This window comes from Heteronotia binoei, unplaced genomic scaffold (genome assembly GCF_032191835.1).
Source record: "Heteronotia binoei isolate CCM8104 ecotype False Entrance Well unplaced genomic scaffold, APGP_CSIRO_Hbin_v1 ptg001143l, whole genome shotgun sequence".
In the NCBI taxonomy this organism is placed as follows: Eukaryota; Metazoa; Chordata; class Lepidosauria; order Squamata; family Gekkonidae; genus Heteronotia; species Heteronotia binoei.
The window spans coordinates 88,280-111,755 of record NW_026800190.1 but is presented as its reverse complement, the minus strand read 5'-3'; the positions used below and the strand labels follow the sequence as shown (position 1 = coordinate 111,755).

Below are 23,476 nucleotides of genomic sequence, written 5' to 3'. Positions count from 1 at the left end.
TTAACCACTATGGCTGCCCCAAGGCCATTCCAGCAGCTGCAAGTGGAGGAGTGGGGAATCAAACCCGGTTCTCCCAGATAAGAGTCCGCTCACTTAACCACTATGGCTGACCCAAGGCCATTCCAGCAGGTGCAAGGGGAGGAGTGGGGAATCAAACCTGGTTCTCCCAGATAAGAGTCCACACACTTAACCACTATGGCTGACCCAAGGCCATTCCAGCAGGTGCAAGGGGAGAAGTGGGGAATCATACCCGGTTCTCCCAGATAAGAGTCCGCACACTTAACCACTATGGCTGCCCCAAGGCCATTCCAGCAGCTGCAAGTGGAGGAGGGGGGAATCAAACCCGGTTCTCCCAGATAAGAGTCCGCACACTTAACCACTATACCAAACTGGTTAATGTTGAATTCTTACCTTGAAGGACTGAGCGGGGTCAGTCAGGGGCCAGCGACTGAATCCCAATAGCGGCCTGTCTTCTGAAACCCTGGGCAGACTGTATTTTAGGCATGCTGAATGGTAAGCTGGCCTGTAAAAAAGGGGATACTACTTTGTACACGCTTGTGTACCCAAGTCCTTGGGCTTCATAGACCAGTAGGCATTTGGCTTAGCCACCCCCACCCCGCTCCGTTCACAAAATGCCCAAGCTTGAGTTGGAGCACTTTCCAGTAAAAAAGTTAAGTAAAGGTAGTCCCCTGTGCAAGCACCAGTCATTTCCGACTCTGGGTTGACGTTGCTTTCACAACGTTTTCATGGCAGCCTTTTTATGGGGTGGTTTGCCGTTGCCTTCCCCAGTCTTCTACACTTTCCCCCCAGCAAGCTGGGGACTCATTTTACTGACCTCGGAAGGATGGAAGGCTGAGTCAATCATGAGCCAGCTACCTGAACCCAGCTTCTGCCGGGATCCAACTCAAGTCGTGATCGGAGCTTGGACTGCAGTACTGCAGCTTTACCACTCTGCGCCACGGGGCTCTTTCTAGTAACTGTAGTATACTTTGTTAGATGTTTCTTCGTGTATCAAGCTTGCAGTGAAATTTTAGACAAGCAATAACGAGAGGGAAAATAATAAGAGAACGGGGCAGGTAAATGGCAGCACACAAGCTGACTACTCATTTATGATGGAATTAATAACGTCAGGAGAAACAGCCGGAAATCTACTTACAGACCGAGGAGCCGTTTCCCGTTTGCCAGGGCCGTTGTACGAATGCGCCAGTCGAGAGAGTGCCCAGCTTGGTTTGGACCTTGCTAGGCTTGGCTGGGCACACGGTCACTCTGAGCTTGGCACTTCTATGCTCATTTTGTCGGGTGCAGTGCAGGGAATCGGGCCTTGGGGCCGCTGGACCTCGGCTTGACATTTCCGGTCTGGGTTTTTTGGGCCTCTTGCAGGACTTGACGACCGAGCAGAGCTGGGAGATCACCATCCCTACAGACATCCAGCGGATTGTGACTGTGAAGGGGAAGAGAGCCAACGAGCACGTCCACTCGCAGGGCCGCGTGATGGGGGATCGCAGCGTGCTTTACAAGGTGCATGCCAGAAAGGGGGGGGGGGTGGCTTGGTTGCTGCGTGGGATACTAAGATCAGCCCCCAAATAATTGCACACCACTAGGGAGATAAATCAGGATAGGGCAGGGGTGGCCAACTGTAGTTCTCCAGATGTTTTTTGCCTACAACTCCCATCAGCCCCAGCCAGCATGGCCAATGGCTAGGGCTGATGGGAGTTGTAGGCAAAAAACATCTGGAGAGCTACTGTTGGCCACCCATGGGGTAGGGTATCTGTATGGGTGTGGAGATGTAGAAGGGAGTGCTCACTGGCTGGGGCTTACCGGAGCAGGGAACCCAGTCAGCACCCCCTTTTTATTTGAGACAGAAAAATGGACATAAGAGCCTAAGAGAAGCCATGTTGGATCAGGCCAATGGCCCATCCAGTCCAACATTCTGTGTCACACAGTGACCAGAAAAACAGGTGCTATCAGGAGGTCCATCAGTGGGGCCAGGACACTAGAAGCCCTCCCACTGTGCCCCCCAAGCACCAAGAATACATAGTATCACTGCCTCAGACAGAGAGTTCCAACAACTTCTTCTTTCCACTATGGGAGACCAGACTCACAGAGGCCCTTTCTTTTTCTGGATACGAGCCTCCTGTTCCTGTTGCATTCTGTGCTCAGTGGGCCCGAAGATTCATTAGGCTCTCCCTAAGTTCCCACAAGACCTATGCTTTATAATGGCCAGCAGCTTCCTAGTTCTCTAGTCTGTTGTCTTCTTTTTGCTAGATCTAAAGGACCAGGGAGTCTCTTTCCTGGCGGGTGGCACCTCTGTAAACGGTGTCCTCTGACTCATTTCAGTCTCTGAACCCGAACCTGCTGGCGGTGGTGACGGAGAGCACAGACAGCCACCATGAGCGGACGTTCATCGGGATCTACTTGATCGACAGCGTCACTGGCCGGATCATCCACTCCTCCGTGCAGAGGAAGGCCAGAGGACCCGTCCACATTGTCCATTCGGAAAACTGGGTGGTGGTAAGGAAGGACCCTCAACCTTTTGACACTGCAGGAGGCTCAGAGATCGCTGGACTGCTTGCAAAGATGCTGTGGGAGGAGAAGGGGCTGGCCTACGATGGTGCAGGCTGGAGCCAGAGACCTTTCTTTGTCCTCTCAACAAGCCAGAGCGGTGTTGCCCTCGGAGGGGGGGCAGGTTTACATACACAGGCCCTGCCCCCTTGGGGGAGGCTCCCTGTTCCATTTGAGGCACTCCCAGTTCTAGGTTTCCAAACTGCAGAGCCAGGATGCTTGAGCCAGGCAGCTTGCAGCTTTCCCCACAAACCAGGAAATGCCTCTTCACTCTGCCTGTCCTCTGAGCTCTTCAGGGTGGCTTACCTTTGTCTCTCCTCCTCCAGAAACAATCCCTTTGTCACTCCCACAGCCCCGAGAGGGAGGATAACAGGCCTAGGGCTTCATGGTGTGTGGGGAAATGCGATTTGCAGCTGGGTCTTCCCACCTTAGGCCTGACACTCAGCAATGCTCCACTTGTTGAGTATCTGTGCCTGAGGAGGAGGGTTGGGGCATTCCTGGAGATTCTAGGGGGTGGGGCCCCCGGGGAGGGGAGGGGCCTCAGCATGACACGATGCCACAGACTCCACCCTCCCAAGCAGCCCTTTGCTCCAGGGGATCTCGGTTGTCTGGAGGTCAACTGTAATAGAGGGAGATTTCCAGCTGCACCCTGGATGTTGTCAGCGAAGATCGGGACCACGGAGGTAAACGAAGCTGGAGGAAAGCGACACACCCGCTCCGTGTAGAAAATATTTCTCAGTGCAATCCACAGTTTGCAACTTCGGTGTGCTAATGAACAATTCGGTGATGCAGACAGCAAAGCATCCTGTGCGCGACGCAACTACTGCCCAAAGAACCAGGCAACATTTAAACTGCAGTCCAACAAATGATATGGACCGGGTTTTTTAATTGCTCGTTGGACTGCAGTTTAAATGTTGCCTGGTTCTTTGGACAGTAGTTGTGTCGCGCCCAGGATGGTTTGCTGTCTGCATCACTGAATTGTTCCTTAGCACACCGAAGTTGCAAATTGTGGATTGCCACCGGGATGTTGGCAACCCTACTTGAAGAGAGAGAAGACTCTTCCTTTCCCCAGGGTCGTGGAGCAGCGAACGCTGGTTTTCTTTCCGGGCCGTCTGGCCTGTCCCGTAACCTTAGCTCCCTGCAGCAGCGTCCCTGAGCCTGCCTTTCTAAGCTAACCCTTCCTCCTCTCTGCCTCCCCCAGTATCAGTATTGGAACACCAAGGCCCGCCGGAATGAATTCACGGTGCTGGAGCTGTACGAGGGGACAGAGCAGTACAACGCCACGGCCTTCAGCTCTCTGGACCGCCCCTTCTTGCCGCAAGTCCTCCAGCAGTCATACATCTTCCCCTCGGCCATCAGCGCCATGGAGGTCACCATTACAGAGCGGGGTATCACCAGCCGCCACCTGCTCAGTTAAGAGGCGGGCAGGGAAGGGCTGGGGGGTGGGATTCAGGGGCATCTCTCAAGGGGGCCTCTCTAACGCTGGACCACCCATTTCTCCAGCAAACTCTCTCCTTCCGTTTGGCCTCGACCCCTCCCCCCTCTACGCCCCACAATGTGGAGCCTCTTAGAATTTGGGGAAGAGCTTTGCCGTAAACAGGATTTAACTGTACAGTCGTTAATGTGAACAAAGAAATCCATTGGGCTAAAAAGAAATCAAGGCACTCTTCCTGGCTAAAATATGGACGTGAAATTTTGAGCATTGGCAATTAAAATAAAACAACACATTTTAATTGTGATTGGGGTTTTAATGTAGTGATGTTTTAATTGGGTGTTTGGAATTTTGCACTTTTTGGACTGGAAGGCACCTCTCGTGTCTTCTGTGACCTCGGCTTCCTTCCAGCATGGGGCAGGTTTGTTGTTGGAGTCTGCTCTGCTGTCGGTTGGCACTCGTTTCCTCTTCAGTCTTCTGGTCTTTGTGAAGAAGAAATTCAAAATCTCCACAGCCTCCCTCCTCCCTCGGTTTCCTGCAGATCTCTTGGCAGTCCCCAAAATTGCCATCCACTCAAACATGTGATCCCGGAAGTAGAATAAACCATATGGGATGATGTGCAGACCTTCCCTTTGCCACAGTCAGGCTGTTGAGGAAATTTTTGTACTCTCTCTCACCCACCCCAAATATTGCTGTCATTGCCAATGGAGCAGCACACCGTTTCAGGTGTCTCTTGCTCCAGAGGAGGTGTGATGGGATGTGACAATTTTTGAAACCTATCTTTGTTTGCTTTTGCAGTTGGCCTTCCTTCTGGAGCCATCCTTTCCCTCCCCAAAGCTCTCTTGGATCCACGACGGCCAGAAATCCCAACAGAGCAAACCAGGTAAAACACGTAGACACACACACACACCGTCCTTGGAAACAGAAACGGACCTGATGAAGGTGCCTCACATCAGAGTAAACTGCCGGGTCAGAGTTGTCTAAACTGTTGAGGTTTTGGGTCTCCTGGACTCTGCTCAGCTCTCTGCTCTGGGGAACACCCTGGCTGCTGTCGCACTCTCTGAGACATGCAGCCAACTATGGGCTGCTTCTTCATAAGAGAAGCCCTGTTGGATCAGGCCAACGGCCCCTCCAGTCCAACACTCTGTGTCACACAGTGGCCAAAATACCAGGCGCCATCAGGAGGTCCACCAGTGGGGCCAGGACACTAGAAGCCCTCCCACTGTGCCCCCCCCAAAGCATCAAGAAGACAGAGCATCACTTTCCCAAAACAGAGGTTCCATCTATGCCTTCTGGCTCACAGCCACTGATGGACCCCTGCTTATCCAGTGCCCTCTTGAAGCTGTCTATGCTCGCAGCTGCCGCCACGTCCTGTGGCAGTGAATTCCACTTGTTAATCACCCTTTGAGTGAAGAAATACTTCCTTTTATCAGTTCTAACCCAACTGCTAAGCAATTTCATTGAATGACCACGAGTTCTCATATTGTGAGAAAGGGAGAAAAGTACTTCTTTCTCTACCTTCTCTATCCCGCGCATATCATCTGGGGTCAAAAAGACGCCGTGGAGGAAGCAGAAGCCATCAGGGTTTGCCAGTGCTCTCTCTGGCGGCTAAATCATGTCTGAGCCATTGCAGTGACCCTTCTCTTGCCTGCCTTTCTTTCAGGGAGGAAAACCTGATCCCCTATTCCCCAGACGTTCAGATCCACGCTGAGAGATTCATCAACTACAACCAAACCATATCCCGAATGAGGGGGATCTATACAGCCCCTTCAGGCCTGGAGTCCACATGCCTGGTAAGTAGCTGGAAGGAGGGCTGAACCCCAGAGGAGGGGAGGGGCATGCAGCTGGTCCTGTTCTCTAGGCTCCTTGGATGGCCTCCCTGTGAAGTTGCCTTCTACCTCTCCTCCCATTCATTGGGCCCCATGTTCCTTCCTCCAGTGGGCTTTCTGGAGCCCTGGGCAAGTGAGCATTCGTCTCAACACCTCCTGTCCCAGATCTTTTCATGACCTGAAGATGTGGGTGGCTTCAGCATGCAGAGCTCTTAAATTGAAGCTGGGGGGCTTTTCCTGGGCCTTTCAGTCTCCGTTTTTAACTCTAGCAAGGAAGGAAGGGTGAACCGAGAGAAAGGACTGACAGAAAACAAAATGTAGACTGTAGTCAGATTTCAAATGCAGTTGACCCTGCAAGACCTGAGTTCCCTGGCTTGTTTAGCTGCAGGCCCTGCCCAGACAGACCCACTCTGAGACAGCACAGGAGAGGATGGGCTCGAATTAAGAAAGTGAAATAAACAGGAGAGTGGAGGCGTGTTGCTGTTTTGGAACACTCTCGACTTCTAAAGTACTTGAACGGGGCCTAATGAGGTGTAGCTATTTGCATCTTCTCGCAGCCCTGCTTAGGGGGATTTATGGACTGCCTTTCAGAGAAGGGTCAGGCTTAGGGTTGCCAAGTCCAATGTAAGAAATATCTGGGGACTTTGGGGGTGGAGCCAGGAGACTTTGGGGGTGGAGCCAGGATACATTAGGGGTGGAGCCAAGATCAAGGCTGTGACAAGCATCATTGAACTCCAAAGAGAGTTCTGGCCATCACATTTAAAGGGACGGCACACCTTTTCAATGCCTTCCTTCCATAGGAAATAATGAAGGATAGGGGCGCCTTCTTTTGGGGCTCATAGAATTGGATCCTCTGGTCCAATCGTTTTGAAACGTGGGGGGTATTTTGGGGAGAGGCACTAGATGCTGTACTGAAAATTTGGTGCATCTACCTCAAAAAGCAGCTCTCCCAGAGCCCCAGATACCCGTGGATCAATTCTCCATTATTTTCTATGGGAATATATCTCCATAGGGAATAACAGAGTTCCCAGCAGACATTCCCCTCCCCTCCCCCCGCATTCTGATGACCCTGAAGCGGGAGGATTGCCTCCAAACCGGGGGATCTCCTGCCTCCACCTGGGGATTGGCAACCCTAGTCAGGCTGCTGGAAGGCAAAGCCCATTTAGAAACAGGACTGGTCACCTTGGCTGCTCCTGCATAAAGCCAGCTTGGTGAGGGAGAACGTTTCCCGGTGAACGTTTGTTGCAACAGGACAGGCCCGTGTCCAAGACAGGCATGTTTAAAACAATTATTTACAAAAATGTGAGCATATAAGAAATAAAAGCTGGATAGAAAAGTCCCTGTCTCCCCACCAACCCCTTGCTGGGCAACTGAATGTGTCCCCTGGCTGCTTCTCTGCTTCCCGCGTCCAGAGGCCCATCCTGGCTTCACAGCAGAGCACAGCTGCCTGAGACAAAAACACTCCAGTGCTCCAGTCGGCCAGCAGACGGTGCAGAAGTCCCTGTTCTTCCTCTAGCTCACAAGGCGGAAAGAGCAATCAAAGCCCAAAGCTAAATCAAAGGCTGGTGGACTGGCAGAAGTCCAGAAGCCTCGAGAGAGGTCTGCAGTGGCTTAATTTCTAGAAATCATCCCTAAGAAAAGACAAAGTCTGCGCTTTTTAAAATAAGGTAGTTTTTTTTTAAAAGACAATACTGCATGTCCAGTGCAGCAAATAAAACAACAGTGCATACCAAAATACATCATACATACTGACAAGAAGATTGAATGATAAATTAGGATGTTATGGGGAAACGTGGTCAACGTTCAGCCTGCACAAAAACTACTCTAGCAACCATCACTTTTCACTGAAGCCATCAACACAGTAAGTGGTTCTCCGTAGACATCACACAAACTATACTTGCCCCACACAGTTTTTCAGATTCATAAAACGTTTCCTCTTCACTTCCTGTAAAACTGTGCAATTAAGGAGGTGAAAAACACAGAGAGACAAACCACGAGAACAAATTTGAAGTAATAGATAAAGTCAAACACCGTCCCCAGGGCCCCTTCGCTCAAGGTCACCATCAGCTGCGTGAGGAACTGCACGGCTGTGGAGACCCCCGGCCCCAGCTGAGAGAGAGCTTCGTTGAGAAAGCCCAACCACTCCGGCCACCTTCGTTCGTGGACGTTGGCGCTGAAGAGCTCTCGCTCAGCCCGCTCCAAGATTTTCTCCACTGGATCATAAGTATTAAACAACTCTATCTTCAGCTCCTTCAGGTTAGCAATAATCCCTGCCAAAAGAGGGAAGTGCAGGTTCAGAATTGGTATCTCAATCGTCACAGGCTGAAAAAGAGAGGTGGGCTCCAAAGGGGGCGAGAGTTCCTGCCCGAAGCACACCCGGTGGGTGTCGAGCGTGACAACGACGGGCTTGTAGGCAGCGATCCCACAGTCTGAAACACTACTTAGTATCAGATAGGAGCCATTTTTCAAGGGCTCCACTTTAAGATGCGAGGAATTCACTGGCTGCAGGGTAATTGGGCAATTTCCTCCTAAATCCTTCCTGTTGCAAGGAGCTGTTTCGGTTATTTCTTCACAAAACAAATACCCATAATCCACACAGCCGTGGACTGAGAGAAATTTCTGCTGTCCCCGCAAAATGGACACAAACTGGAAAGGGGGGATGAGGTGGGAGAGCCCCAGGTGCTTTCCGGTGGCCACCAGCCAGCCGATGTTTTTCAACTTCCAGTTCGTCATGTAAAATTCCCCCGGAATGTGCAGTTCCAAATAAAAATATATATTCCACCTGGAGGCTATTTCTGGATTCCAGACCTTGGTGGAGGTTTTGTCCCGCTGTTTCTTGACTTTGTACACGTACGCTTTGGCCGTGTGCCTCACAATTTGCATCTGCTCCTCGCTGAGCTGCAGCGCCTGCTGGATCTCCGCCTGGTCGATGAGGGACCAGGGGGCTCTCTTTTGAGAGAGCTGCAGCACACACTTCATCACCCGGACGTGCAGGCTCTGTATGGTCAAAGCGTCCGAGAAGGTGGAGAAGTCATGCTTGATTATGCTGAAAGCAGAGATCAAGTATTTCTTAATTAACAAAATGCCACCTTTTAACGTTTGGTCGTTTACATCAGAAAGACGGGATAGCACTTTAATTGCTTTTGAGATTAGAGCTCTTGATGCCACGCCAGCAGAGACACCCTTCTTAACTCTCTGGTGAACACTTTGCGAGCCTTGCCCTTGGCCTTTGGACGCCCTTTCCCAAAAATCCAGAAAGGTGTCGTTCAGAACCCAGATGGCCTCTGCCTGGACCATGTCAGGTATGCTTTGCTGCGTGCACTGGCTCTCCTTTTGGTCGCAAGGAAAGTCTGCCGCCTCTTGTTGTACAGTCAGAAGCTGCCGTAATGAAGAGATCGCCTCGTCGATAGAAACGGCTCTGGCCTGGCTCACGCACAGCTGCGTCAAAGAATAGACAGCATAATTAACTTCGGTCACTTTGTGTGCCTTCGTGCACCAAGGGCTGCGGTACTTCGTTCTGTCCCAGTAAGGAAGATCGATTTTGTGGCTCCAGCCCACCTCACTTATATTCCAGCTGCAAAAGAGGCAATCCCAGTCTTCGCTTTTCGGAAGCATGCAGACCAGTTTCTTCTGGTCCTCACACCACATGGCTGTGCAGGACTGCTCAAAGTAGGTTCTGTTCAGAAAAGCGGGGAACCGAGGCCTTTTGCAGAAGTCCTCGTCTGTCATTTCTCTGAAAAAGAGTCCTTGTCCACGATCGTGCCATTCTGGAGGCAGGCAGGTGTCTTGTAATTTCCCAGTGGTTTCGTTTTGAAGGCACTTGGCCAGGGCCTGAACCAGTTTGTCTTTGTCTCCAGTTTGCTGGTCACCGGCCCACTGGTACAAGGCGGTAGTGCAGAAGACAGCTGCCTTAGCTGACCTTTTCCCACCAGGAATGCGATACTCCTCCAGCTTCGCCCCCTCGTATCTCCCGTACATGGTATAGCCGTAATCCACACTGGTGATGTTCAGATACCATTGAGGGAGAATATCTTCCTTGACGGTTTTCTCCCGCTGTGGACGTTCGCAGTGGTCTGCTATGATCTCACTGGTAGGCCAGATTCTGTCAGTCCCAAAGTCAACCAGATAGCAGTGGCCAAAATTTTCATAGCACATCATTTCTTGGTAACTCGATTGTTCCTCGGGTCCCCCGAAAGGGATTTCAAAATAGGGATTCTCCATCCACAGGCTCTGCATTTCTTCATTTAAAAGAGTCACCAGTCTCCGGTGCGCTTCTCTGCTCACCAAATTGTACTGCTTCGCCATCTGAGAGCTATCGAAATGCAGCACCACCGGTAAGCCCAGCGTTTGTTTCTGGAATATCACCGGCTTTGCGTAAGGCTCAAAATATAGTCCCATTGGCACAACGCTGGCTGTGACATTTTCAAACTCGGAGCGGTTGGAATGCCTTCTGGCCCTTCGTTGTCTCACTTCAAGATTCTGCGAGTTTAAAAGAGAGAGATCTTCCGAAGGCCGGGGGGCAGTCCACAAAATAGGCGGCTGCAGCTCTTGGACGACTGCATTCCACTGGAGTATTAAAATGACATAACATATAATCCCCAGGAACAAAAAGAGGACAAAAGCAAACAGCATTGCCCATAAAATCCCTTTCCACACTCTACTTGGCTTTCTGCGTTGCTTAGTAGAGGGGACATCCGAAGGCCACTTTGCTTGGTCATCTATAATCTTTATAGTCTCCTCTGGATTCTGATAATCCGGAGCCAACAGGGGCTTCTTACTCCACAGCAGCCTCCTCTGCATGTTCGTGTCGCTGCAGGGTTTGCTAACGAATCTTCTCCTTCCACAACAGCTCTGATACAGCCGCTTCAGGGGGGCAGCTTTGTCCATTTAACTGTGGGTCCCTCAAGCAGAAACTTTTCTGGAACGAATGGACCAATAACAGGAATCCACACTAGGAGGCAGGCTCTGCTTTGTGTGTGTGTGTGTGTGCGCGTAGGCAAAACCTGCACTCTTATCTCTTCCAAGAGAGAAAAACTAACAGCTCATTTCCCAAGAGCAGTATGAAGATCTGCCACCCGCCCCCAAGTAGTCTGTGTTGAGCAGTTCCTCCGCTCTCGGACTCTATCACAATCAGGGTCTTCCAGTCAGAAGTGCAGGGGATGCTGGTTTCACGCCAGCCTTCTTCCTCTCCTTGTGCTCGGAAGGGGGCCCTGTATGCCAGGAGGACAGCTCTGACTTTGGCAAATGTCTTTAACCTTGAGGATGTAAAAGAGGGACCGGAATCAAGGTGTAGAAAAGGGGTGGCCAAACTTGCTTAAGAGCCACGCAGAATAAATGTCAGATGTTTGAGAGCTGCAAGACATGAACGTCAGGTGTTTGAGAGCTGCAAGGCAGGATGGAAGGTGGGGAGGAAGGCAGGCAGGCAAGCAAGCAAATAGATGAGGGAGGGAGAGGTGGAAAGTAAGCAACGTTAAATGTATTTATTTATCTATCAGATTTATATCCCGCCCTTCCCGGACGGAATAAGGGCGGCCAACAACAGTTAAAAACATTAACAATTAACAAACATAGAATATTAAAAAGTAAAATATATAATAAAACATTTCCATATATATCAACAATCATCCATCCATTCATTAAAAGTCCGAGATGACAGGTTTCTGATTGCCATTATATTAATTCAGTGAAATGGTCGGTGCTGTAAGGTAATAGCCACCTCCCCCTAACCGTTGAAGGTGAGTTTGAATAATTGGGTCTTACAGGCCCTGCGGAATGGTGGCAGGTCCCGCAGGGCCCTGATGTTTTTGGGGAGGGCATTCCACAGAGTGGGGGCTGTTACCGAGAAGGCTCTGGCTCTGGTGGTAGACAATCGAGCTTCTTTCGGACCAGGGATCTTAAGGAGATTTTGAGACCCTAAATGCTCTCTGAGGGTCCCAAAGGTAGGCAGGTCCCAGGCCATTCCCCAAACTTCTGGCTGAGTTGGAGAAGTGATTGAAAGAGAGAAATGCCTTCTCCAAGCTAGCTGATGGGACAGTGGGAGCTTCAGGAGCCGCACAATATGTGTGAAAGAGCCACATGTGGCTCTTTCACACACATTGTGCGGCTCTTGAAGCCCCCGCTGCCCTGTTGACTAATGTGGAGAAGGCATTTGTCTCTTTCAATCATTTCTCCATGCCAAGCCAGCTTGCAGTTTGGAGAATGCATTTAAAGTTGCTTTCTTTCCGCCTCCCCCTCCGTTTTCCTTTTTTTCTCCAGCTCTCAAACATCTGACATTCATGTATTGTGGCTCTCAAACATCTGACATTCATTCTATGCGGCTCTTACGTTCAGTAAGTGTGGCCACCCCCGGGGCTAGACTGAGAGTAGACACTGTTAGAAATACAGGACTGATTAGAAATACAGGGGCCATCTCCTGCCTGCTGAACCACACCAGCTTCAGAAAGATGTTTTGGGCAGAGAGCTCTGTTGGGGAAGGTGGCCTAGCTGAAGGTACTTCTCCCTTGAAGGCAGGCTTGGAGCCCTTGAAAGTCCTCATCCTTGAAGGTCCTCATCCATCAATTGAACCTCTAAGAATTTCATGTATTTTTGCCATTTGTGAAGGTTTTTGTTTTTTTTAAATGCTCACAGTATACCCTACAACGCTCCCCTTCATGAGGAAGGGGGGGGAAAAGCATCATTATATAAACCCAAATGGCAATCCATTGCTGTCTGCCAGAAACCTGGATTCCCTCTAGTCTCATTGAATATTTGGTTGTGATCTAGAGCAGGGATCTCCAATGTGATTCCTATGGGCACCATTACTCACTGCTGTCTTCCTGGCACCGACTAAATATTTTTAGAAGGTGGATGAGGCCAGGTGTCTACTTGTAGTCCAGGGGGAGTAAAACAAAGAACCCACTGGACACTCTAGTAGCACAATGCTGATCACCTAAGACCATGCCTTGCCAAAGGATCCCTGGTGAGATGCCATCAGTGGGACAGGATTTGAATCAGGCACCTTAGCGCTGAGGGCCATCTCCTACCTGCTGAACCGCACCAGCGTCAGAAAGACGTTTTGGGCAGAGCTCTGTTGGGGAAGGTGGCCTAGCTGAAGTTACTTCTCCCTCGAAGGCAGGGTTGGAGCCTTGCCAGTTGGAGCTTCATTTGGGGTTTTGGCCCAGGGGAGACCCGTTGAGGCTCGTCCAATCCTCTCTCCCCACGTCTTTAATCTCCTCGCCTACAAGACGGGACTCAGCTTCACTCGACCTCTTGTTTTCTCAGGTGGTGGCATATGGCCTGGACCTCTACCAGACCCGAGTCTACCCATCCAAGCAGTTTGACGTCTTGAAGGACGACTACGACTACGTCTTGATAAGCAGCGTGCTGTTTGGACTGGTCTTTGCCACCATGATCACGAAAAGGCTGGCGCAAGTGAAGCTGCTGAATCGTGCCTGGCGATAACCGGAGGGAGGGGCCTGCCTGGCTAGAAGGGCGGAGCCCAGCTGCGGGGAGTCGGGCTGAGTCGCCGGTTGCATTGCAGGGGGTGTTGCGGGGAGCAAGACCCCAGGGCTGTCGTGTCTCTCATTTTTTGGCAGGGTGACTCGTCAGAAAAGGAAAACGTTAATGACTGCGGCAAAATAAGGTGTGCAGGACAAAAGACTCTTGGGGGAGAAATGACAGGGAAAAAAGAATTTCCTACAAACTCACAAGAAAATGTGAAACAACTTTTCCCTTTGGGCTGTAATTTAAAACTCTTATTGTATATCACTTTGATTTCTCTTCCTGAACCGCCTTGAAGCAAGACTGGATTTAAGAATCCTCAGCCTGTCTCTGCTAAAATTTAGGTTTGGGGAGGAGGGGCAATGTTCTCCCCCCCTTGTCACTCAAAAATAGCATCTGGGAGTCTGAGGTTCATGAAAGTTTGCCTGTGGTTTAGAAATACTTTGTATATCTGGGTGGGGTGCTCGTTTAGGGAAAATGTGGGAGATGAATACTAGTGAAAATGGGTGTGAAGGCAGAACAAGGCCATCAGTGAGACAGGATTTGCGAAAGGGGCTGAAAGCACAAAGCAGCCCGAACAGTTCTCTGACTGCACTGAACTTTCACCTTTTATTTCTAGGGGGGAACCCTGTTCGTCAGACTTTCTTGGTGATATTTTTGCTTACAGCTAAATTATTTTGAACTATATGTAGTGAATGTGACCACTTGAATTTAACCCCCCCTCCCCCAGTGTTGGCTCATGGGTCTACTTGAAACTTGTTTAGAATAACAAGTGCTTTTGACCATTGACTTGAAATTGTGTGCGTCTTGTTGTTTCCCCCTCCCCCTTTTCTGGTTGAGGTATTTGGTTCATAAATGGAGTTCAAACGATGTGCTTCCTCCCTTGGAGAGCGGAACAAAAGTAAAGGGGATTGGGTTGATGTTAGGAACGCCATACCCTCCAGTGGGAGTTGAATGTGGGAGATGGTGCTGTTCTTTTCTGACACGAGTAATATGCAGTTGCTTCTGTAGGGCCAGAGACTCAGTTCATCTGTTCATTTCAAACCCCCGGGGATCACTGCAGTGATAGGCTGGTGAGAGAGTAACCTTGTGCCAGGTAAGCGTGTAACATTAGTGGCCAACAGCCTGGCACGTGTGAAACAAAATAAAAAATCAGTGGCCAACTTCTTTAATTAGGAGACGAAAAACACCCCAGTCTTTGTAGAACTTCCCTGGTCAGTCGCCTAGAGATTCTTATGCTCCCTTTCAAAGGCATCCAGATGTGTGTTTTTGCAAGGTTTACAATAAAAGTTCACAAAGCAGCCTGGTGTAGTCCTCCCCAGCCCCATGGGGCTGGCAAAAGTGGAGTTTGTGGTTGCAACAGGGCCCCGGCTGGAGTGGTCTTAGGAGCTGACCACGTTTTTGATGCATGGAAATCAAAGTCTGACTAACACAGATACCTCTGCAAGTGGGGGAAGGGAGGTTGAAAAGTCTCTGGGAGGGAATGTAGATTAGAGGGGGGAGGGATTCAGTGCACAGCCCAGGAGTCCTTGAACTCTGCTTCTCCTTGGTAGTCCTCTCCCCTAAAACTGTAGGAGACTCAGCTGAGCTGCCTTGTGTGGGTGTGCAGCCCCGGGAGCCCTCCTGGGCTATGCAGAGACACCTTGCTGAGAGGGGTGGGTGCTTCAGCCTCAGTCTCGGGACAAAAAGTTCCACTTATAAAATATTTCTTTTGAACACCCTGCAATAAGCCAGGACAGCAGGATTTGGGGTGGGAAATGCAGAAGGCCAAAAGCCAGCTTCTGCCTAGCTAAGCACTGCCAGGGTCTCTCATGCACGTCAGGGATGGATCAGACAGAGCTTTCTAGCCTGATGCTGCTCTGGCTGATCCCAGAAAGGCTCTCTCTTTTCCTCTTGGGCTCCACAGCAAGCTTGACTTCAGGGGAAGGAGTGGGATTCATCTTGAACCAGTGGGGTGGGTGTCATCCCAGCGTTCCTTCTCCCCCCAGTGATTTGGTTGATCAGCTGTTTTCATCCCTCCCTGGGAAAGCACCATCTCCCTCCCGGGTGCTTCTGTGACTTCCACGCTGCAGGAGAAGGGAGTTCATTGCATCAGCTAAGAGATGGTGCTGCTGCAGCCGGGCTCCTTTGGCCGTATAAGAGAGAATCACGGTCAAAGAGACCGGAACAGAAGCAAATCCATGAAAATAATTAACACAATTCTTAATACAGCTGAATATCAATATTATTATCCACACAACTCATAAATAATTCAATCACAATCATTCATCAAAGTCAAGCGAGCTCATGCATTTAATGAAAGCTGTCCGTCGTTTATAACAGTGACTGTGCTGGTGCAAAATATGGAAAGTCCTTTAAATATGTCCAAATGAAGTAGACGCTCCAAAAGACCCTCAAGGCGGATAGCCGACGTATTTCTGCATGCTCCAATGAGATCAATTCTTCACCGAGGAGGGATAAGGAACAGTCCACAAACATTTCTCTTTACATTGTATCCAGCGCAATGTCTCATCAATGGAGAAATCTCTCGCAAGTCTGGGATTCTAACGGGAGGTTGCGGTTTATTCTGCTGCTGCGGGGACGTGTCGCATATGACACTTTATTAAGGCGCAGCCGCCCTCTCAACACAGAGCCTCCAAGGGCAGTGGCAGTCTACCTTTGAATCCCGGAGCCTGGGCCTAGCTGGGAAGCAGGACTCTTTCTTTCCCCGCCTTGCCCATTGCAGACCTCTGCCTGGCCTACCTAGCAGGGCGGGCTCGTCGGGTGCCCACCGCGCGCGCGCCGCTCAAATTCCCCAGGAAGAGGGCGGGATTGAAGACGCATGCGCAAAGCTGCCGGGGGGGGGGGGAGAGAGAAAGTAGCTGACTCACGCTTCTGCGCACGCGCCCTTCGGCCTGCATTTGGGTTCTCGCCCGCTGGGGAACGTCAAGCTACAAAGTGGGTCAAAGAGATAACCCTATACTATTGTAGCTACCTCTTCCGTGTTCCGTGCGGCCGCCGCCATATGCGGGGCAGAGGCCGGCGATTGCAAATCAGCTATGAACGTCTTCTGAAAGCTCTCCGGGGGTCACTCTCAGCCGGCTGTGACTCGATGCAAAAACCAAAGCTGGCAACAAAGGGCACGGCCTTTCTACCCTACGCCTTCTCGATAGGGGCCGCCCCGTGGTGGGTCATAAGGGGACCTGAAGTGTAGAGACCATTCCAGCGCATGCCGCAAAGCCGAGCGCCGCCCGACGTCACTTCCGCCGCGCGCCGGAAGCCGCCTTGGCCAGACGGACGTTGCCTCCCCTCAGCGCCCAGACGCTTGTCGGAGCCTGACTGAGGCGGTGGCAAGATGGCGGCCTCGGGAGGCAGCGGCGGCAGCAGCAGCAGCGCCGGCGGGGGGACCGGCAGTGCCGGGACGCCCCCCACCACGGCGGCGGAGCGGGAGCCCGGCTGGGAAGTGGCGGTGCGGCCGCTGCTCTCCGCCTCCTACTCGGCCTTCGAGATGCGGGAGCTGCCTCAGCTGCTGGCCTCGGTCATTGAGAGGTGGGCGGGGCCTGCGGGGTGGGGCGGGGCTTCGCGGGCAGTGGCCCAATAGCGAAAGGGCGGGGCGGGGAGGGAGTCTAGCATTATAGCCCGCCTTCCCCGCCAGAGCAGCCTCAGGGCGGCTTACATGTGCATGTATATACATGAAATATAAGAGAAACCCTGTTGACTCAGGCCAGTGGCCCTTCCAGTCCAACACTCTATGTCACCCTGTGGCCAAAAAACCAGGAGGTCTATCAGTGGGGCCAGGACACTAGAAGCCCTCCCACTGCCCCCCCCCCACCCCGCAAGCACCAAGAATACAGAGCATCACTGCCCCAGACATAAGAGAAGCCATGCTGGATCAGGCTGGTGGTCCATCCAGTCCAACACTCTGTGTCACACAGTGTCCCAAAAAATTATATATATATATATACACACACATACACACTGAGGCTAAATAGGAACATAAGAGAAGCTCTGTTGGATCAGGCCAATGGCCCATCCAGTCCAACACTGTCACATAAGAACATAAGAGAAGCCATGTTGGATCAGGCCAGTGGCCCATCCAGTCCAACATTCTGTGTCACATAAGAACATAAGAGAAGCCATGCTGGATCAGGCTGGTGGTCCATCCAGTCCAACACTCTGTGTCACACAGTGTCCCCAAAAATTATATATATATATACACACACATACACACTGAGGCTAAATAGGAACATAAGAGAAGCTCTGTTGGATCAGGCCAATGGCCCATCCAGTCCAACACTCTGTGTCACATAAGAACATAAGAGAAGCCATGTTGGATCAGGCCAGTAGCTCATCCAGTCCAACATTCTGTGTCACATAAGAACATAAGAGAAGCCATGTTGGATCAGGCTAGTGGCCCATCCAGTCCAGCACTCTGTGTCACCCAGTGGCCAAAAAACCAGGCGCCATCAGGAAGTCCACCAGTGAGGCCAGGACACTAGAAGCCCTCCCACTGCCCCCCCCCAATCACCAAGAATACAGAGCATCACTGCCCCAGACATAAGAGAAGCCATGCTGGATCAGGCCAGTGGCCCATCCAGTCCAACACTCTGTATCACACAGTGTCCAAAAAAATTATATATATTTTTTTGTATATATATATACACACACACACACATATATATCGGGGAGGGATGGTGGCTCAGTGGTAGAGCATCTGCTTGGGAAGCAGAAGGTCCCAGGTTCAATCCCTGGCATCTCCAAAAAAGGGTCCAGGCAAATAGGTGTGAAAAACCTCAGCTTGAGACCCTGGAGAGCCGCTGCCAGTCTGAGAAGACAATATTGACTTCGATGGACTAAAGGTCTGATTCAGTATAAGGCAGCTTCATATGTTCATATGTACACACTGAGGCTAAATAAGAACATAAGAGAAGCCATGTTGGATCAGGCCAGTGGCCCATCCAGTCCAACACTCTGTGTCACCCAGTGGCCAAAAACACCAGGCGCCATCAGGAGGTCTATCAGTGGGGCCGGGATACTTGAAGCCCTCCCACTGCCCCCCCCCCGCAAGCACCAAGAATACAGAGCATCACTGCCCCAGACATAAGAGAAGCCATGTTGGATCAGGCCAATGGCCCATCCAGTCCAACACTCCGTGTCACAGAAGAACATAAGAAAAGCCCAGTGGCCCATCCAGTCCAACACGCTGTGTCACAGAAGAACATAAGAGAAGTCATGTTGGATCAGGCCAATGGCCCATCCAGTCCAACACTCTGCGTCACACAGTGGCCAAAGAACGCAGGTGCCATCAGGAGGTCCATCAGTGGGGCCAAGACACTAGAAGCCCTCCCACTGTGCCTCCTCCAAGCACCAAGAATACAGAGCATCACTGCCCCAGAAAGTGTTTCATGTATACCTTGTGGCTAATAGCCACTGATGGACCTCCGTAGGTTTCCAATCCCCTCTTAAGAACATAAGGGAAGCCATGCTGGATCAGGCCAGTGGCCTCTCCAGTCCAACACTCTGTGTCACACAGGGGCCAAAAAACCAGGTGCTATCAGGAGGTCCATCAGTGGGGCCAGGACACTAGAAGTCCTCCCACTGTGCCCCCTAAGCACCAAGAATACAGAGCATCACTTGCCCCAAACATCAGAGAAGCCATGTTGGATCAGGGCAATGGCCCCTCCAGTCCAACACTGTGTCACACAGTGGCCAAGAAAACCAGGTGCCATCAGGAGGTCTATCAGTGGGGCCAGGACACTAGAAGTCTTCCCACTGTGCCCCCCCTGAGCACCAAGAATACAGAGCATCACTTGCCCCAGTCAGTTCCATTAATATGCTGTGGCTAATAGCCACTGATGGGCTTCTGCTCTGTATGCTTATCCAGTCCCCTCTTGAAGCTGTCTATGCTTGTAGCCAGCACCACCTCCTGTGGCAGTGAATTCCATGTGTTAATCACCCTTTGGGTGAAGAAACGCTTCCTTTTATCCGTTCTAACCCGATTGCTCAGCAATTTCATTGAATGTCCACAAGTTCATTGAATGTCCATGAGTAAAATTATTTTGTAGTAGCAGAGGCTTCCACTACCTGGAGCCCGTCTCAGCAGGTGTATCAAAAGCATCATCACTGGGTAGATCTGTGTATGACAGCAGCACACACCACCTGTCTGCGGGGAGCAGGAAGGGGAGAGAAATTGTAAACAGTAGGCTCAATTTCAGCAGGTGCACACAGTGTGGGTGAAAATTACTTAAATGTCAATGCGTGCATATGTAAAAATTGTAAACAGTAGGGCCCCAAAAGCCTTAGAGGCCAGTTTTCCCAGGGATCCTGGAGAGGGTTTGGGTTTTTCTTCTTCATCGTCATCTTCTTCTTCTGCCGTCTTCTGGCCATGAAGCAGGTGTCACTGGGGGCATGGGAGGGGAGATATTTGTGAATTTCCTGCATTGTGGAGGGGGTTGGACTAGATGACCCTGGTGGTCCCTTCCAATTCTGTGATTCTCTCCACGTAGTGACATTTCTATACCTAGGCTTCCTTGTTAAGTACACTGTCTGTCATGCTTTCCCCAGTGGATTCTGGGCTGCCTTATCCCCTCTTCCCCGCATTTGCATGCCCAGTAGCATCCAGCAGCTCTGCAGACTGCTTTTGACTAGTGTCTTTCTTGGCTCTGTTTCACAGGAGCATGCCAAGAATTGAACTGAAGATATTATCTCCACGGAGCCCTTTATTTTGCTCCATCAAAATTAAACAAGTCCAGTGATGAACTTGTTTCAGTATATACTTTCATGACTCTTAATGTTTCTGGAAAACAGATTCAGATGTGTAGCCATGTTGGTCTGAAACAGCAGAACGAAGTTTGAGTCCAGGGGCAGCTTTAAGATCAACAGAGTTTTATTCACGGTGCAAGCTTTCGTGTGCACGCACATTTCTTCAGATACAATGAAAGGGAAGTTACTGGTCCATATGTATAAGTAGACAGTGAACAGCAAATTAGCTTACAGTGTGATGAAGACATTAAGAGATTCGAGGAGCGAACAGGAATAACAAGCTTCATTTATATGGTTACCATTTATTTGGGTTTAATTCAGGGGGCAGGGCATAGTGGAGGAAATAAATATATCAGAATTGGAGATTGATAGGCAGATGTACCCTTCAGAATTGTGGAATGCTGACAGTAATCGCCTTTATGTTCCATGCATCGCTTCTCAAGGTTTGCTAATGGCATTTGAGCATATACCTTGCCACACAATTCCGTCAACCTTTGCCTATGACTTCTGCCAACTAGTGACACTCAGAGGCATGGCTTCTCCGACATCAGCTAGGAGCTCTGGCAAAGCGGCCTTCCCCCCTTTTTGTTTGGTGGGGGGGGGGCTTATGTTTTCCTGTCGTGCAAATAATTGTTTTGAACAGCCAGTTTGGTGTAGTGGTTAAGTGTGCGGACTCTTATCTGGGAGAACCGGGTTTGATTCCCCACTCCTCCACTTGCACCTGCTGAGATGGCCTTGGGTCAGCCATAGCTCTGGCAGAGGTTGTCCTTGAAAGGGCAGCTGCTGTGAGAGCCCTCTCCAGCCCCACCCACCTCACAGGGTGTCTGTTGTGGGGGAGGAAGGTAAAGGAGATTGTGAGCCGCTCTGAGACTCTTCGGAGTGGAGGGCGGGATAGAAATCCAATATCTTCTTCTTCTTGCAGAGCTGCACAGATTTCAGCTTGTCATGTAGGCTGTTTTCATGGGCATTGATGAATGTGAAGCTTTGTAGAGTTCTGCTGAGCGCTGCAGGGCATTAACAAAACAAATAGAGCTGACCTTGTTGAGACAGCAGGGAAGAAAATAGCTTCCAGCAGCCTGCACAGAACGGCTGTTTTTCTCAAAGGCACAGCTCTGATAAGATTTTTTTTGTGGTGTGTTTCCTTAGACTGTAGGCGTTGTTTGGAAAACTTTATTCAGAACTTTCTTATGCTTTCTATATGTGTTAAGAACGTTTCTGACTCAGGAGTTCCTCCAAGGAGGTCAGAATGGCATTCCTGGTTCTGCCCTCCTTTCCTGGAACCTCACAGTAGCCCTGGGAGGCAGACCAGGTGGAGAGAGGGAGGGAGTAGGACTGCCTCATGAGAAGCCAGTGGAGTGGAGATCAGAACCTTGGCTTCTCTAGTCCCAGCCCACTGCTGTCGCCACAGCACCACGCTGTTTTCCTCTTTCCTGTAACTAGTAATATCATTTACTCAGTGATATGGTGTTACCCTGGTATAGATTTCCCTGTCCTGTGCAATGTTGGAGGCAGCTCTGAGGAAATGTGTGGTGACGTCAGATTTTCGTCCTCTAGCTGTGATGTCATGTTGTGTATTTGCTGCTTTCTTAGCAGTGATATGCGTGCCAGGCTGGCCTCTCAGAGGAAACGAAAGCACATGCAATGGAGAGGACAAAAATCCTACTTTCAGTGGTATTGAGTGCGCTGCCATATACGGTTTTTGGCCTTGTGTACCTACTCAAATCAGGTTTTCTAGATTGCTGTGGATTGAAAACTTAGGAGCTGTTGTTCTCCACCCCCCCCCCCCAAAGTCTTTTGCAGTATTTTATCAGAAAACTGTGAGGTCATCTCAGGGTGGTCTTTTGAGTTACGCCCGACTACATTTCTCCTGGGATGAGTCAGCGGATGGGTTTCTGTCCCTCTTGCGGGAAAGGGTGTGGAATTGGTTGCTGCTTTGGGTTTGGGAAGGAATATGCTTCTCAGTTCCATTCATCAGAAATCTTTTCACTTCCTGAAACGTTGCATGACTTGGATTTGCCTGAATGGATAACCTATACTGACAGTTGTAAGGCTTGAGTCCATGAGAGTGCTTAGAGATTTTGGAAAGGAAGATAAAAAGATATTAGCATTAATTGTAGCTGGCATTATTCTTCCTTTGGCAACTAAATACAATTCTAAAGCTTATACCACCGTTGACAATTTTCTAAGAATTGAAATGGAGAAATAAAAAATACTGGGGGTCTTCGTCTGAATCCTCCTTGGACTTGCCAGGTGGGTTGGAGGAGGCAGAGTTGTGCAGAGGGAGTGGTTGTCTGGACCAGGACATAGCTGTCGGAGATGTAGACAGAGATGGCCATGATTTCCATAGCAGCCGTACACTGAATCGGCGCACTGGTCTACTCTGATTAGTATTGTCTCCTCTGACTGGCAACAGCTTTCAGTCAGATAAAGGCCTTTCCCAGCATCTCCCATCTGATCCTTTTAACGGGAGATGCTGGGATTGAACCTGCTTGCAAAATAGATGCTCTGCTAGTGAGCAATGGCCCCTCCCTGATGCACTTCAAGGTGCTGTCTCTGCCGTGGAGTTTGTGGCTGTGCCACATACAGACCGCCTTGGAAGACATTCCCACAGGTACTACTGGAAACAGACAATAGCTTTTCAAAACGGCCAAAAGACCCTTAGCCACAGGATTCCTGTGCATTTCATAGAGGGGTTTGTCCCCCTGTTGCATCTAAATATTACTTATGCTTTTTGGGTAGTTATATAGTTGTTAGAAAGCATTTCATTGGATGAGATGGACAAATTAACTAAAACTTTAAGAGACTATGACTTAGATATATTCAAAAAGGAGTGGAAGAAATTTAAAGGATATATGGAGAAAGAGTGGAACGTAAAAAGACATTGGACAATTTTTTAGTATCAATGAGAAAAGAAAAGTATTGAACTTTGATTGGTTAGCGGTACCTTTATAATTGAACTTAAATTTATAACTTCGGGGAAGTCAAGTATTGGAGGGAGGGGGGGTTGAAATATCATATGGGTTAGTATAGAAAAGAGATAACTAAATATTGTAACCATATGTTATCAATAAATTGTTAAAACACGAAAGCATTTCATTGGAGTCCGGAGGGCAGCTGTAATTATCTGAAAACTTTGAACATATGAACGTAAGAACCTACTGTATATATAGTCTGTGTGTGTGTGTGTGTGTGTGTGTATGTGTATATATATATATATATATATATATATATATATATATATATATATATATATATACACACACACACACACACACACACACATACACACTGTGGTTAATAGCCACTGATGGACCTCTGCTCCATATTTTTATCCAATCCCCTATTGAAGCTGGCTATGCTTGTAGCCGCCGCCACCTCCTGTGGCAGTGAATTCCACATGTTAATCACCCTTTGGGTGAAGTAGTACTTCCTT

The 23,476-nt window shown here is 49.9% G+C and overlaps 2 protein-coding genes across 2 annotated transcripts in view; both read left to right on the top strand.

Moving 5' to 3' along the window:
* The window catches only part of LOC132590907 (ER membrane protein complex subunit 1-like), a 32,453-nt gene extending 18,362 nt beyond the window's left edge, over positions 1 to 14,091 (top strand). The window contains exons 17-22 of the mRNA XM_060263831.1: positions 1,381 to 1,518; positions 2,338 to 2,511; positions 3,764 to 3,974; positions 4,793 to 4,877; positions 5,658 to 5,787; positions 13,084 to 14,091. Of these exons, the coding sequence (XP_060119814.1) occupies positions 1,381 to 1,518; positions 2,338 to 2,511; positions 3,764 to 3,974; positions 4,793 to 4,877; positions 5,658 to 5,787; positions 13,084 to 13,263 (918 nt within the window). The 3' untranslated portion in view covers positions 13,264 to 14,091. The remainder of the gene's footprint in view (positions 1 to 1,380; positions 1,519 to 2,337; positions 2,512 to 3,763; positions 3,975 to 4,792; positions 4,878 to 5,657; positions 5,788 to 13,083) is intronic.
* Positions 14,092 to 16,605: 2,514 nt separating this feature from the next.
* Positions 16,606 to 23,476, top strand: part of LOC132590909 (E3 ubiquitin-protein ligase UBR4-like) — a gene marked incomplete at its 3' end in the record, with an annotated part of 94,650 nt that continues 87,779 nt past the window's right edge. The window contains exon 1 of the mRNA XM_060263833.1: positions 16,606 to 16,830. Coding sequence (XP_060119816.1) covers positions 16,637 to 16,830 — 194 coding nt within the window. The remainder of the gene's footprint in view (positions 16,831 to 23,476) is intronic.